At 35.2% G+C, this 17300-nt stretch overlaps 1 protein-coding gene across 2 annotated transcripts in view; it reads right to left on the bottom strand.

The window, feature by feature from the left end:
* Nucleotides 1-1443: 1443 nt before the first annotated feature.
* The window catches only part of LOC126775931 (prestalk protein-like), a 61960-nt gene continuing 46103 nt past the window's right edge, over nt 1444-17300 (bottom strand). The window contains exons 2-25 of one of the 2 annotated variants that reach the window (XM_050498113.1): nt 16453-16535; nt 15882-16028; nt 15197-15390; nt 14040-14271; nt 13720-13860; nt 12401-12725; nt 11957-12246; nt 11034-11230; nt 10689-10872; nt 9793-9997; nt 9303-9496; nt 8852-9020; nt 8407-8554; nt 8000-8206; nt 7605-7791; nt 7169-7345; nt 6771-6824; nt 6081-6209; nt 5306-5446; nt 4829-5107; nt 4418-4555; nt 4068-4282; nt 3539-3670; nt 1444-3381 (exon numbers count right to left, since the gene is read on the bottom strand). In XM_050498113.1, the coding sequence (XP_050354070.1) occupies nt 3124-3381; nt 3539-3670; nt 4068-4282; nt 4418-4555; nt 4829-5107; nt 5306-5446; nt 6081-6209; nt 6771-6824; nt 7169-7345; nt 7605-7791; nt 8000-8206; nt 8407-8554; nt 8852-9020; nt 9303-9496; nt 9793-9997; nt 10689-10872; nt 11034-11230; nt 11957-12246; nt 12401-12725; nt 13720-13860; nt 14040-14271; nt 15197-15390; nt 15882-16028; nt 16453-16513 (4404 nt within the window). In that variant the 5' untranslated portion in view covers nt 16514-16535 and the 3' untranslated portion in view covers nt 1444-3123. The remainder of the gene's footprint in view (nt 3382-3538; nt 3671-4067; nt 4283-4417; nt 4556-4828; nt 5108-5305; nt 5447-6080; nt 6210-6770; nt 6825-7168; nt 7346-7604; nt 7792-7999; nt 8207-8406; nt 8555-8851; nt 9021-9302; nt 9497-9792; nt 9998-10688; nt 10873-11033; nt 11231-11956; nt 12247-12400; nt 12726-13719; nt 13861-14039; nt 14272-15196; nt 15391-15881; nt 16029-16452; nt 16536-17300) is intronic. The other variant, XM_050498114.1, reaches the window with a different exon arrangement.

The raw sequence follows: 17300 nt of genomic DNA, 5'->3' as shown, positions 1-17300 counted from the left end.
AGTTTTTTTGGAAATATGATCGTTATTCTTGATTTCCATCTATTAGAAAAAGCGTTGATGTGTTTTCTAAAAGTTAGGAAATTTTATTAACTGGTAGTCCTATGGTAGTCAATGTTATTGGATTACCACGACACATGACTTTCGCTTTATTTATCTGTCGTAGCTTAAAGTAGGTCGACTGGGTAATAGTAATTACAGACTATTATTATATGTATTTGTTTGTTTCGTGCAAGTAAATAAAGCAAGTCACATTATATTGATATATATGTTATTAATATATACAAACATATATAAATATATGTTTTTTTCATTGACGATTACTAGCTGACGTTCACACGTACCAGCTTTATTAGGTTCGTAGTTACGTGTCAACTCGACATCAGTTATAAAATTTATTACGCATGAGCTTACCATGATAGTTGTTTTCAATACAGAAAAAAGCTTACAAAGTATATTTTACTAAAATAACCCAATGTTTAAAAATATTTCATATTAAAGATAGTATATATATATTTTATTAATTTTTTTAACTTCCCGGCCCCGGCTTTACAGGGGTAGAAAAAAGATCTACATAAAACTTTTATGTGTTATATCGTAATGCACCATGTTTTTTTTTGACATCTTCAACAATCATTGCCATATTTCAGCCAGTTTACTAAAAGTTTACAAAATCTTTATAAAATTAAAGGATCTAGATCATAAGCTATAAAAATATAATAATGAATAATGTCCTCCAGACCGATTTCGGCCACGGCGGCCAATACAAGAGAGTCTAGCCAGTTGCGTAGTTACGCAGGAGATATTATAGGTCACAAGTGTGTGAGCAAACACAGGTGCACTCTCTATTCCCTAACTCTCATAATCTGATGGGACGGCAATTCGACCCGACCGGAAAGAGTTCAAGCGCAGGACCAACGGCTTTACGTGCTTTCCGAGGCACGGGAGTTTACACACTTCCAACTTCCAGACTCCGGGCTGCTACTGATAATTTTCTGACAGAAAAACCTAATAATTTTTTATTGGCCCGACCTTGGAATTGGAATTGAACTCAGGACCTCCGGGTCTGCTGCCTTACATCAAGCCACTAGACCAACGAGGCAGTCAAATAAGTATAGTATAGAAATATATTGTGACAGCGACTGCAGCTAACTACTGAGTTTCTTCATCCATTTCCAAATTCTGAATGCCAATGAACTATACATCAATATTTTAAAAGTAGGTTCTCTCATTGTGAGTCAGTACACGGGGCCAACGTCGCCCAAAAATGCTGGCCCAGTATGCGAATCATAATAAAAAATATATATTTTAACTAAGTAAATTAAATAGGAAAATGAAAAGAAAAATAGGTGTTTATTTTTATTTGACATAGTAATAATACATACATAACATTAATCTATAAAATTAAATATTAACTTAAGATTAATTTAAAATAATACAGCTAGTCAGATAATTAAAATAAAATACAGAATGAAAACTTTTAAAACGATACATTGATTATAATTAGTAAATATGAAGTTATTTACAATAAAGTAATTATGTTTTTAATTGATAATAAGGAAGAGAAAACTGAATATAAAAAAGACTAGATTAGTTCTACGTCGAATCACGATCTATTAGGTATTTAAAATTGACATTACAAAATTTCTACTTTTTTTTAGAGCGAGACTCGACAAAAGATACTAAAGGTGCGTGTAGGCGTTCGTCGATTAGTTCGACGCACGCCACTTCGCTTTCTTAGTACTTATAAGCTAAAAATACTTACTAAACGGGTTTTTTGTAAAATTAATAGTGTAAAAAAATAAATGGTTTATTGATAGGCATTTGTCCCAGTCGAAGATATCAAGTTGAAATTGAATAATGTGTTGTTTACAATCTATTATCAGTGTATAACTTGTCTATTATTGTGCGCCCGAATTGTTTACAGTCAATAAATTTGAATCTACTCAGAAATTAAACAAAACAATTTACTAAAATCATTAAGGCAAAGTTACCTATGTAATTTTTTTTTTATTATCTATTATATTTTAATTTAAATAAAATAGAATGGTTAAGTGTTTAACATCACGAGTTTCTAGCCAATTGGACCCTATAATTATATATTATAATTATTAAAAGAAACGTTAATAAACATTTCACGAGCGTGTACCGCTGCTACACGCAAGTGTAGCACCAACTCAAAAACTTATTAGTCGACACCAAACACCAACACTAATATATTAAACATACCAACATATTAATCTATATAAGTAACATGAAATTCAGTGCCAACATTTAAACTTTCACCTTGTGGTCGATACACGTAAAAAATAGAACAGTCTAAACTTATAATGAAACAACTCCTGACGCTTTGAGTCACAATCTTACATTTTGGAAAAGCGATAGCGTCAGTGTTTTTTGCGATACTACGCCACCATGGATATTTGAAACATGACAGTATTAGCAATTCTTTAGTGTAAGCATTTTGCTCATGAATTATTTTATATTATTAGGTTATTTGCATTCAAATAAGATATAAGCCTCATTTACCTTTTTATATTAAACTATCACTAACGTATGCAGATTAAACTTGATATTGGTCATTTGAGATTTGAATGTTTTTGTAGATATTCATGCACTTAACACATTAATGAAAACATTTTTTTGATAGTAAAAAGATATAGTTCTTTTTTTATTTTATTTAGAATTTTTCAGACTTGACAAGATGTTTTTAGACACTATGCATGTTATTGAATAAAATTTATTTTACACGCCCGATTTTGTGTAATTGTAAATTTAATTATATATCTACAAGTATAAATTTCCAGAACAATATTTTAACAATAAAATTTAAGGCATTATACTATAATTATATTCTGTATATACTTTTTCTTCGTCTTTGGATATTCTCGACTAATTTTTTGACATCACATTCGAAAGTCTTTTCCGTGTGTCAAATCGAGAACTAAAAATCCATGAACATTAACATCACAAATTAATTTACAGAAATATTATCACTGAATATTAAATTCACAATGAGAGACGCATTGTTTCATTTATTTTAAAATTTTAACAGCTTATTAATTTAATTTATTTCAGTATGATTGTGAAATCGAAAGAACCTTATTCGAAATTTGAAAGCCCACCCTACACTCTCGAGTGATCGTCGTTAGAGGGTGGGACTGGTGCTGGAGGAGCATGGAGGACCCTTGCAAGTTCCGCCTTCTCATCCGCAGAGAGGACGTATACAGGGGGCGCTGCAGGTAGAAACCTTTCAGCTTTGTGAGGTTCTCTCTGTAATCTAGCCCTGTACAGCATGACAAGAACGCATAGTACACTGATGATGAAGGCTGAAGTTGCTGCTAAGACAATTAAAGCTGTATGATATGATGTTGCGGCAGAGACCTGGAAATAAAAAAATAATTGATACTCGAATCAATAATCTTTTGAACATTATATTCATTATATTTTTATGAATTACATCCAATAGTCAGTACTCAGGTGTTTTTCATTTTCATATTTCTATTTTTCAGATATTTTATATTATAAAAGATCAACTTACCGTTGACTCGCTCAATATTTCTCTCTGCATGGCTGGTGATGGTGTCACTAGTCTGTACTCGCTACGAATGACGTCAGCGCCCAAGAAACCTTCTGAATCTTTATTAGCTCTGGACATCTTCTCCTTTTTAACCTGTTTAACAAATTTGTTAATATACTTATCATTCTTTATCATTGGACATACATGTAGTTCATATCGAAAAAGCAAAGCGATGTTAACCATTAAAATATATCGGATTTAAAAACGCTGCTCAGCGGCTGTTTAGTTAAGCACTGATTTTGCTCTTTCTGTCATTCTTGATTTAACATTCGAAAGAAGAAGACACCGCAGTGCTGAACTAATCATCCGCTGAACAACGTTTGTAAGTATGGTCGTATAATAAGCAGATGAGATGTGGTTATTTTTTATTGAAATCTAAAATATTTTTTGATTTCCAATTTGCTTAAATTTGCTCTATTATTCTTACCGCGTTTCATTGCTTTTGTGACTTTTACTACGTTGACTAGTTTACATCTGTAATTCAAAATACCTGTAATTCTAGATGGTACACTAAGTCAGCAGCTCGAGGTCCTGAGAGCAAAGCACGTAGTTTCACCACCCCTCTGTCCTTGGTAACTGACACGGGCACTTGGGCTCCTAGAGCAGATAATCTTGACACCAGTAGTGCTTGTGCCTTGTTTGCTGTTTCTTCTTCAGCGCCTATTATTTCCAACTCCAAAAGCGCGGATTCGATTTGGGTGACCTCTGTTGTAAAAATATTTATTAACCAATTAATTTATAACATAAATTCTTAGCAAAGTCAACACAATCGTTATTTTATTTTGATGAAAAAGGTAAATAGAAGCGATGATCCTGGAAAGATTATCCTATCTCACTCACCACAAGGGTCATTCGGTAGAGCAGCTGCACCAGTTCTTGCCTGACCCGCTGCATCTACGCACCAACAGCGAGCTCGTCCACATTGACGTGGTGAGAAGGAACCATCTGGGAGACATCTAGGTCGCCAGCCCTCAGCACCTTGGATAGCAAATAATATAAATAAATTAAATACTTCTGTCCGCCGTATTTTTTTTATTTGTATTTGTTTGTTTATGTCTTTCAATCGCTCAAAATTATCAAATAAATATTGGACTGTGGGTTATGGTCTGGTCAAGATAACAACTGAATATTTCATAATTTAAATTTGGCAAACTCAAAATAGCTAAGTAGTGGATAATTAATTACAGGGAAGTATTTTTGTTAATTGTGTACGTTCTTGGATCATTACATGAAATAATACTAATAACATACCATTGTCAATTTCTTCTTGCATCAATTGGCATTTAGTTTTGAAGTTAACTCTATCCGTCACTACTTCGACAGGGATCAATTTCCTCTTCGTAGTCTCCGCTAGTTTTGGTTCGACAACTTCTGATAGCAGGGAACTGTCTTCATTGGATGATACCTCTGCTGACAAATGCTCACTGTCTCCACGGTGCTCTCGTTCAAGTTCGATACTGTCGAAATCTTCTTCTTCTTCGAAATCATCTACCCTATACGCTGTCATCTGCCTGATTAACTCTTCTAGCACTAAAAAAATAACCAATAAAATGATTGCCTTTAATATTTTGAGAAAACAGTTTAGTACTATTTGAAATTAATTAGAATCATTTGGTTTTGGATGACATTAAAACTAGATTAATTGTATCTTTTTATTTTATTAATATATTTATATATTTACATAAGTAAAGCTTTTTTCCAATTAAATAATTTAATTGAAATTCATACCTTCATCAGCTCTCGCTTTTTCATCAAGCGGGTCTCGTCGTACCCACTTGCGAGCTTGTCTGAAGTTACAGGTCGGTTTCGCTCCACGTACCAGTGAGCCCTTTTGAGGTTCTCCTCGAGCACTCACACACCAACACACATCTATGTAGCGAGAAATGTCAACGGTTTAGAAACAACTTTAGATATAAGGACTAGAACCTCTTTTTATTAAAAAGTTGTAATAGTTTGTAAAGTGTCTTTTTTTCTTCTTCATTCCAGAAGAAGATTTGTTAAAAACTAAAGTTAATAATGTTCCACCACGCTGCTCCATAGCTCTCCATGTGTGCATACGGCTATTTTATTTAACTCAATGAAAACTCTGCGGTGTTGGCCCGGCTTGCACCCAATCTTCGATTAAAGTTCGAATATTCTAAGCAATAGACCATTTTTTGTCACACATGTTTTAAATAACTGCAATGAACTGAAGATTTATTGGAAAAAGATTCTTAAAATTGACAATATCTATATGTGCCACAGACTGCATTTTTTAAGTACCAATTTTATTAGTTAATAGTAACTTGATTAAAGTTCGAATATTCTAAGCAATAGACCATTTTTTGTCACACATGTTTTAAATAACTGCAATGAACTGAAGATTTATTGGAAAAAGATTCTTAAAATTGACAATATCTATATGTGCCACAGACTGCATTTTTTAAGTACCAATTTTATTAGTTAATAGTAACTTTTAACACATAAAAATAAATAAATAAAGTTAAAATAGTGTGTAGCTAACCGATATGAGACATGCACTGCACGGACTCCCAAGCGCCACTTGCGTCGCACTTCGGCACGAAAGTACCTTTGCCGTACTTCTGTACCGCTGCTTCATTCTTCTCGCGTAATCTCTCACAAGGACTCAAAACTGGAAACGATATAATTAAGATATATATAAAAATACCCTAAACTCATAGAAATATAGCTATTATATAGCCTATCCCAATTGAAAAAGGAGTAAAGATTATTAAACCTTAGATTTACGTATTCCATGCGATTTGCTTATGCACTACAGTTTGTAGATTAATATATATTAATAATACAAAAATATTTCACATAACTACGTATATGTACTTTTATTTTACGACCAGTTTGTGTTTACTCCCCTTGTGGTTGGAATAAGCTAAAGTTTTGTTAATTTGTATATAATGAAGATTATAACACATTATTAAATAATCTAAAAGTAAAACAAAATGAATTCAAAGACATAATCGTGCGGTTAACACTAGTTTAAAATATAACGTGCAATGAAACAAATATGTGAAAGCATAATTATCTACTGCTGTTGCCTGATTATGTTATACCATTGACTTTTACAATTTATGGAACAAGTCAATAAATCTATATAAATTAGCCACATGGTGCACCCAGATCTACTCTTGTATTGTCACCAATCGTTCCAAGCATCTATAAAATATCGAAAACATGCCTTCCGAAATTTTCACTTTTTGTTCTGGCTTCTTCGATATCGCCGTTGCGTTTACTGTTAAACACATTTATTTATCATTAAGAACAATATATATATCAAATTTAAGAGCTCTAAGTCAGTACCGATATGAGTCATGTAATTTTTAACCAATTTATATCCCGGAGCCCCATTTTTTATTACTATTGCTATGCTATATAATATGTATATTTAATTAAGATGTTTACTTTTAGTTTGCCGACCTTGCCTTAAATAATAAAAAAAACAATGATTAGCTTGTTTATAAGAAAGTTAGATGATATATTATTATAAGTCTTTTATATAAATAAAGACTGCTTGGTCTATATATAGGAGAACTTTAATACAAATATGATACAATCTGTAGGTAATACAGTTCTTACCAGGGCATACGGAGTTACATTCTTCTTTGGTGCGGAAGTTGTTATGGTTGCCAGAACAGCCGTAGTAGCGGAACCGTTCGCAACGGTTACGCTCGTTGTTGAAGTGCCAGCGTGTTGTGTTGAGACCTTCGCTGTTAACACATTCGCCTTCATCTTTGCTTTCCGAGCAGACAGTTCCTGTGTCAAGCGTTTTATTGTCAATTCTTCAATCTATTTGACTTATACAATTATGTTATATAAATAAGTAACCAGTTACGTCAAGATTACCTTTAAATAAATAGGTCTAAATAATAGGCTGAATAGGAAAACCAACGCTGATTTTCGGTGTAATGAAAATATTGTAAAGAAACTTGAACATCGAATGGATTTGTGCTATATTGGTTTATACTTTATTTAAGCTCTTTTATAATTTCATATACAAATTATTACAACGTACGTGGCTTAGGACAGCAGAGCGAAGGTCTAGAGTCGTGTGGTGCGAAGCGACATGCGTGTGTGGAGGGACAGGCGGCAGCGTTTGGGCCACAAAGGAGGGCTCCAGAACCATCTGGAGCCTGGAGAGGTTCTCCTTCCGGGCATTGAGGAGATGGCGAACAACGAGCTAAAGGAGGGCAAGATTCACCCTGAAATAAAATAATGTGTTTAATTTATTTAGGTGAAGTATTAAATATTTAATAATTGGAAATAATCATTATCGAAAAATATGTTTTGGTTCATTACATTACGGCTGCCGTTGCTCCGATTTTGACACACGTAACAAATATCACTAAATTAGCAGATAAAATTTTAACTGTTTAATATTTTTCGATAAATTAGATGATAGTTATTTACCTCGCAATCTAACGGAACAAGTTCACAAGTCTCATCGTCCCTACATTTTGCTTCAGCACACGGATCTCTGCAGGAACAGGTCGGGCAGCCCTTATTATCCAGTTCTGGTCCATGGGTACAGATTTCTTCTTCATCACAACCTGGGTCTGGACATTGATTGGGACTATCGCAAGATGGTGTGGAGTTTGTCGATCGTGTGCCTGGAATCTATTAAATAGAGTGACCATAAATATTTACAAATAGGACATTATAAGTTAGTAACGTGTAATTTAATTTTGAATTATGATAGAAAATACTTTAATGAATCCAAAAAAAAAGTTTATGCACTCTGTAAAAGAATACAAATTTTTGCGTATTTTTCTTAAATATTTCCAAATTGTTTTCCCCAATCGATTTTAATCACTCACCTCATTACCAGCTGAGTCCACACACCAGCACATGTTGCTCGAACCACGACACTGAATACTTTCGTAAGTTCCATCTTCCTTACACTCCGGTACCCAAGTCCATGACGGAGGGTTGCCGTTCTCTGCTGCAGTGTGTAGAGCAACAGCTCTGAAATTTGAATAAATGCATTCTATAAAATTGTTAGTACATTTTCGTAGGTCTCTCAGTGACTCGTCAACGCAGGTTTGTTGAATTCAGAAAATAGACCAGATATCATTAGCGTTAGATCAAAATGACACAACATGTCGTGTATGACACGACGACAATATTAATCATATTATTATGGTGATATTGATTGGTTTTTTTAGCGGGTCATATTAAATTAAATTAATACTCCCACTTATTTTATATAAACTTTGTAACTGATGGAAATCATTAATCTAATATGAGTGTAGCGTTGCGTACCTGCGCTGCTGGCAGGCGGTCTGGTGCACGGCGGCGGTGCAGGCTGTGCCGCAGCCGGTCGCGCAGCAGCGCTGCCCCGCGCCGCACTCCGCGTCCCCGCGACACGCCCACTCGCACGCGCCCGTCCACGGCACCAGGTACGGACATTGACCGCTCTTGCGTGGTAGGCCTGTATCATATAAGTACTCTTTCGTAAGAACCAATAACCATGTGTTTCGTAAATTGTAAATTATTATCTGAGCCAGTGCTAAAAGATTTTCGACTAATACTTTTATTTTATTCTTTCAGTACACTTCAGCTCTGTGAAAAAGACGAACATTGTGAGATGTGTTGGATGAGATTCTGTGTTATATTTATCCGCGACTGTATTAAGATAGAGATAGACAGCAATTTTCTTAATAGTGCGACGCCAAATATATTAAGATTTATTATAAATTAGATAAAACCTTACAGGCTGGTACAGGCGGGCAGTAGTCGGCATCGCAAGCGACGTCCACAAGCGCACAAGCGCGTCCCGTCGGACACGACACTCCGGCACACGGGTCGCGACACTTGCACGTCGGACAGCGTCCCGCACCCAGCTCGAAGCCGTAGTCGCAACCCATGCGACACGTCAGCTCTAGGCATGTCAGTTCTGAACGTAGTCTGAAAATAATTAAGTGTGTAAAATTCTTTGTACATTATATATAGGAAAAGTGAGGGGTGAAGGTAGAGCGAAATATCTGATGGTCAAATTCAATTCAAAACTTTTAAATTACCAATTATTTATATTCTATTCAAAACATTGACACTAAAGTAAATAAATAAAATTACCCATAAAAATTTTAGTTAAGCAGGTCAATAATAGCTTTTTAATCCCCATAATTCTTTTAATAAGTTAAATTTATAACATAAATATTTAAAAGTATTAGTAAGTAGCAATAATTTGTTTAAGCCCATACTTATCACAGTTCACGGCTGATGCGTTTCTCGTACTGGTATCAGGTATCTCCGTGCCGAAGGAATCGACACACCAACACCGTCCGTTAGCGCATTGCTGGGTCGTGAAAGAACCATCGGGTTGGCAAGTTGGCGCTGGAAGAGCCAGTTTCATACCATCCACAGTGCCTTCCATTTTCTCGTCAAAATCACGAAGGTATTCACACACTGCGGGACAATCGTAAAGTTTACTAACATGTTACTTATCCTCAATTAATTATAATCGAATTATTACAATAATATATAATCCCGTTATTGTTTACTGCTGGTTAAACTTATGTCTTTCCTGTTGCAGGGAATAATTAAAGCTGTTTATCTACGTATAATGTTTTTTATACATCAGGAAGGTCAGGAAAACAGCTTATTAATTTATCTCCATAAAATCAAAATATTATGAATACAGACAGTACCATTGATATTAATAGTAAAGTTCAAATGAATGCCGTCGGAATGTGGATTCCATCAAAACATACAGTCAAGAAGTTTAGTGGTTACATTATCTCTTCTTTTTTTTATAGAATAGGTAGGCGGACGAGCATATGGACCTAATGGTAAGTGGTCAAAATGGTGGTGGAAATGTTAACCATCATTTACATCGCCAATGCGCCACCAACCTTGAGAACTAAGATGTTTTGTTCCTTTTTACACCAGCTCACTCACCTTTCAAACCGAAAAAAAAACAATACCAACTACTGCTGTTTTGCGGTAGAATTTCTGATGAGTGGGTGGTACCTACCTGGTAGTACAAAGCCCTACCACCAGTAAATACATAATATATTTATTACATATATTTACATTTACTGCTTAAATGATGTCATATGTATTATCACCTTAAAATTAGTGGTTATTATTTACTTACTAGTAGGAGTATCATCAACTCTATCCGTCTGTAATCGCATCTTTGCAGAGTCCACACATACAGGTCCACAGCTCGCAGTGGAACAGCAGACAAGACCCTCGTCACACACACCATCAGTGCAACTGCTTGTATTGTTCATGGTGCAAATTGTTTCTGCTTCCGGACCGCAGGATTCGAAATTGATCTATGGAAAAGATATATTATTTAAAAAATGTCAGCAAAACTGTTTGGCGTTTCAATTTAAATAACACTTTTTACCAGTACTTTCTAAAAAAGTTTTGTGACGGCGTACTTAAATGTAGTAGTTATTGCTATATCTTATGTATTTGGGTTTACGAGACTCGCCTCTAAGAGCTCGGCGTCGGTGTTGTTGTCGGCACTGGGGTCAGGGCAGCACACAGCGGCGCCGGAGCGGCGTGTACGCTCACACACATGCGCCGCAGGGCAGTCGCGCGCGTCACCGCACGACACCACTGAGCCGTCTTCGTCGGTAGCCGGCACGCCTACTTCGCATGGGTTGTCGTATGAGATTTTCGGTCGACCTGTCAAGGACATGATATTTGCTGATATTGAAGAGTTATTACTTGTATGCCAATATTTATACACTTTTGTGACTTCCGCAATGCCTATTATTCATTTTAAATATTGATTATAACATTTTCAATTTTTCCAGAAATTACGTCAATGTTGCACATGTGTTCATGAGCCGACTAAGAGCGCGGCGCGCTATCCGACGTTAACTGCGCGAATTTTTTGAAGCTGCCACCATACCAAAAACTTATGTAGTCGGCGACTCTCTCAGTCAGCTCAAGAGCACGACAAGTGCTAGTGCTTAATTCAAGTTATTATATTATATGAATACTATTGTTCGCGCATTTATATAAATAAGCGTTATGCATGTTAAGATTAAACGCGAAGGCCCGATGATTGCGATCAAACTAAGGATTTATCACTGTCCCAGTGTTTCTAATTTGACTCATTAAGCGTTGAAAGACTGTGACGAATGAAGTTATTTTAATGTTGGACACATTGGGATGAATTACAGCTCAGCTTTAATAAAAACAAACCAAAAAAACTCTTATAAATAAATTATAAATACGTTACCAACGACATATTTTTACTACACCACCTTTTAAACCGAAAGTCTTTTTTATCTGTACTGACTATACTATACATATCACATTCATCACTAACCCTTCGTTTACGGAAGTTATTTACTAGATAAGTATTGTATTACCTAAAAAATATGTCATACAATTTATACTCACATACGGGATATCCAGTACATAGTTCTCCTGAACAATCCGAATCTCGTACCCTTACACACTCCTCCCCATCTGCACAAGGATATCCAGCACATGGATCGTCACATTCACAGGTCGGACACCCATCGCTTCCAGTCTTGTACCCATACTCGCAAACTCCTGCACAGAGGGCTCTAGCACAGGAACTCAAGCTCCTAGCACCAGATCTAGCAGGACGAGGTGTTGGAGAGCATTGGACTGAGGCTGACGGACCCATTGAGCCGCGGAGTTTATTTCCATCAGTATCTACACACCTAGAAATTTTATTTAGTAGTTAAAAACATCTCAATTTTTCAAGTTTTTTTACTACATTTTTATTCCAAGGGAATAAGCTTCTAAGCATACTAAAATAAATATATCAGTGAAAATAGAAAAATCATTATATCAGTACCCTACAGAAAATCTTACCAACAAACCAGTCCATTTCTTGAGCACTGTTTCGAGAGGAAAGACCCATCAGGATTGCATTGCGGTACATAACCTCGACCTTCCTTTTCGCTAACAACGAGCAACTCCGCCAACATCTTCTGTTGAGTGCACATTGTCACATTATGTGGTAAAGTACAATGCCGGCCACATTCACCACCGTCGCAACATTTCTGCATAGACGGACATTCCAGATCATGAGCACAAGGTGTTCCGCAGTCCAATTCATTAGCAGAAGATGGTTCAGGACAGGTACCAGCTTTCTGCAGCTCCAAAGAAGCGGGGCAGCAGACACCGTAGTCGTTTCCTATTAAATGAAGTTTGTAAAGCTGTTTAGTTTCAAGTATGAATGTAACATTGATATTTTTAGGCATAGAATGAAGACTAATGGTGATAAGATTTTTGCTGTGCTTATATTATATTGATACAAATATTGCTTAAAATATAATCGATGGGATAGTATAGTATGTAACTTGACATGGTTCGTCAATAGTCAAAATTTAAAGCTGTTGATACTGTGAAACACATTTACTTAAAACAATGATATTATATTTAATATTAAATGTAAGCAAAACGCGCTGTACCTTCTGGTATTAAGTTTTTTTTTTATAGAATAAGAAGGCGTACGAGCATATGGGCCACCTGATGGTAAGTGGTCACCAACGCTTAGACATTGGCATTGTAAGGAATGTCAACCATCGCATTATATTTTAAGCAATAACCATCGCTTACATATCCAATGCGCCTTAACCTTGGGAACTAAGATTTTATGTCCCTTGTGCCTGTATTACACTGGCTCACTCACCCTTCAAACCGGAACACAACAATACCAAGTACTGCTGTTTTGCGGTAGAATATCTGATGAGTGGGTGGTACCGACGAGCTTGCACAAAGCTCTACCACCAGTAATGTATATTGGTTTAGTAGTTTTCAGTTAGGCATTACAAAAAATACGTCTCCTTATTTATTAGTACAACATACAATAATATTAATTTTGTATGTACTTTTTAATTTGGTTTCAAATTTAATAACTTTAAATTTAAAGCTCACGTGTATATTTTTTAGTAATATATCGTTACAGTGCTTTAAGAGTCTAATAAAAAACAAAAAATTTGAGAATGACACTTACAAAATGAAATATGAAATATTTAAAAGTGACAACATCAATAATGGATGTCGCTTATAGAAAACTACGTGAGTATATATTAGCATGAATGTCATTGTCTCTCCATAATGCGTCGAGTACTTTAAGACAACAATGGGCAGTTGATAAATAATAAATTCAACGTGTCATCACGTACCTGACTCGACTAGACATCTGTAAAGTGGGGGACAATTCGGTTTTCCTGGATCAGTACCGCATAAGAACGGCCGACTCGTCTCTGATATCAGGAGAGGTTCACCAACAGGGCAAATGTTTTGCAGACTACGTCCCCTTTTACCTGGAATTTAAGTACTAATAAAAATAAACACTTATAATTGATATAGACTAATTTACTTTGTAGTCTAAATGATAAATTTAATAGCAATAATTTCGGATTATTTAATTTATTTTATTTAATATCCCCGATATTAACCATTAAGACAAAACCAGAACGGAGCTTATATTACTCATACTTACATGTTGGAACAGGAGGACACGGTGGTCTCAAGCAAGGAGCTTCTTCCAACTGGCAAGACAACTGACCAGGACAAGTAACTGTCGAACATGGATCTCTACACTTGCATAGTGGACAGCCACGGTTGTCTAAGTCAAAGCCCAGAGGACAAAGCATACGGCACGTATGGGCAGCGCAAGGAGCTGTTCGTGTACAGTTGACTAAGCCAGCTGCTGGTGCGCGAGTACCTGGCACCTGGAGATGGGATTATAATAACAAGCTTTTAATAATTACCTTACTTTCTAAAAGCAAAAAGCAGTACAATGTTTACAAAATGTTATCGTTATGAGAACTAATGCGAGTTACTTATACTCGTAACTAAAACTATATTTATTTTAGTCAAGCCTTATAAAGAAAATCTTGCAACAGTTCACGATCAAAATTATCTAACGCGTTTAAATCATTCTTTTACACGGCTTACATTTTGGGTTGGAGTTGCTTTGCTACCCGCTGAGATGAAATTTATTGTTGTTGTTTTAATTAGTATTAAAAATGTATAAGACCATATTTCAGTTTAATAGCATATTTGGAATAATAATGTAAAGGTCCGATAAGGATTTAATCTAAGATTTTGGGTAAGTGTACCCCTGGCAATATAAATATCACAAAATCTATTTGTTTGTCTATTATAAATTTAAAGTTTCAACAGTTTCAGTTATGGGCTAAGAGTCACTTAGTGAATGTCCTGAACATTGCTTTTTATATTTATTGAGATTTATATAACTTATATTACACAAGTTATCTCGATATCTGTATTTTAATGGAAAACTAAAGAGTCCGTATAGTTGAACGAGCTAATAATAATAGAATATTTATCTTTCTTTGTTTCTTAGTAACATTATTCAGAAAGGTAGGCAATATAGCTTCACAATATGACTATGAAGCTGGAGTAGTTACAATAAACGGATAATATGAATCAATATGGAAAACAGTATGACACCAGTACATCAATGCTATGTTGTGTTGGGTTCACACCGACTTCGAACCGACTTAAGGTGATTCGCTATTTTGATGCGTATATTTGTAATAACTGCATAGTTATCATACTTTTCTGGTCTAAGCAATTACAAAAGTACAGTTATAAATGGATTTAAATAAGATTTTTTTTTAAATGACGCACCTCAAATCCAGCTGTATCCACACACCAACACGTGCTGACGATCTCATTATCGCACTGGATCTCCTCAAACTCTCCGTCAGAAATTCTACATCGTGGTGACCTCAGTGAGCGAACAACACCTCGTCCACTTCGACTGTTCTCTGCAGCGAGGGCACGTGATATCCGCTCCGACGATAGCTTTATATTTTCACAACCTGGTATATACATAATTAAATTGTTATAACAACTCCTAATTTTCCCTTTCCCCAATCATTTAGGAAATAAGATTTAGAGCTTCTTTCACCAAGTGGTCATCATAACTTCCTAAAATTATTTTAGTATTTTTTCTGTTAGGTTCTGCTGTGAAGGGTCCGGGTCTTCAAATGTGTCATAATGGTAGACTAGGGTGATGAGATATGAAGCCCTATCCTACCAACCACTTACAATATTAGCCATGCCAAGCGGTCATTCATTCTATAAAAGAGTTTTAATCTAAAATTGTACATTATCAACGATCACAGTGTTTTTAAATGAACTAATAATTGATAGATTTAATTATCTTTTTGTTTCCTTTTTTTAATTAAATTAATTATGACATTGATAAACTTTGCCATCTACTCTTATTTATTTACAGATTATTACCTAATCTGTGGCGGCATCTAAATGTCAACAATGAAGTAGTTGACATATCTGTTTCTTTATTTACCTGTATATAATGGTTCTACACATGATCGTCCACAGGAAGTATTGCAGCAGATTTGTTCCCCGCAATCGTCATCCTCATTACAGGGTTTTGTTCGTGGTGGACAGGCTGCATCTTCAGCCGGACATCGACCTCTCAGCTCGGCGCTTGCTGAATTATAATAATTTTATTTTACATATTAAATTTAAATATGTATTTAAGCGTATGAGTAATTCAAAACTCGAAGAAGTAACTATTATATGAATATTTTTAATCATAATAATGTGTAATATAAAAAAAAGCCATAAACGAAGTCGTATTGGTTTTTTTTATACTATATATCATACAATAAACTCAAAAACTACTGAATGGATTATCATTCAGATTTCAATAGATGTTCCGCCAGTGGTTCGTCCATTGATGTAGTAGGTGTATAATTCATTAAGGTTTTTTGAAAATTGGCTGAAATATGAAGATAAATTTTGACGGGAAAAGATCACGCCGGATGAAAGATTATGATGAAAAACCATTATATAATATTCTGTTTCCATTGTTTATTAATTTGTAGATACTAAGTTTAAGAGATATAATATACCTTGTTGTAATAATAACAGGCATGCGCAGAGCAGCACCGCCCTCACCGCTCGCGTCGCCATCGTTGCATTACACAGGCGACCCCTGCAAGAAATTGAGAAATTGATAACAACTTTGACGCATATCTCTTATGCTATTTTTTATTTTGTGTGAATGATATTTGGTTTTTAAGATATTGTATACATATTTCAGTTGTACTATAATGTATGTATATAATAACAACAACAAAAATTCCGGAGTGAAGCATTTAATTTTTTGTATAAATGTATACGAAGATCACATATCTACACAACAGAACTACCTTTGTGGAAGTTATATAGTTATATCTATTTGGTAGATCTTCTACACTTGCACAACTTTGAGAATTTATCCGCCAAGCGGAACCATTTATAAACCTACAGTACTCTGTGTCTCTGTCTCTCAATTAAGTGACTGCTGTCCTTTTTGCAGTCTCGTTACACATATGTACTGTCATATGTAGCACTAGCTTTTTAAAACAAACGCTTCTCAGTCAATATTTAAATTTAAAAAATTCTACAACGATTTTTTCGTTTTTTTTTTACACATAATTTTTTATTAAGATATATAAATTTTGTTTCTTGTTAATTTATTGTAATAATCGTTCCGGAGGATCTTCTATACCACGGACCGTAATAAATTACCGTCAAAGATCTCTCATGAATAATGCGCGGGTGTGTGTATGAAAGCGCCATTTTTAACAATGTAACTTTCCTAACAAGGGTCACGGTTTTAATATTCACTTCGAGTAAAATGTGAGTCATTATAAATTATAGGCGAGTATCTCCAGCCGAATGCATAGCTGGCCTTGTAGGCGATTGTAAAACGATG

This window comes from Nymphalis io, chromosome 19 (genome assembly GCF_905147045.1).
Source record: "Nymphalis io chromosome 19, ilAglIoxx1.1, whole genome shotgun sequence".
NCBI classification, from domain to species: domain Eukaryota; kingdom Metazoa; phylum Arthropoda; class Insecta; order Lepidoptera; family Nymphalidae; genus Nymphalis; species Nymphalis io.
Note: the sequence above shows the minus strand (reverse complement) of the source record. Positions and strands in the feature narration are given on the sequence as shown.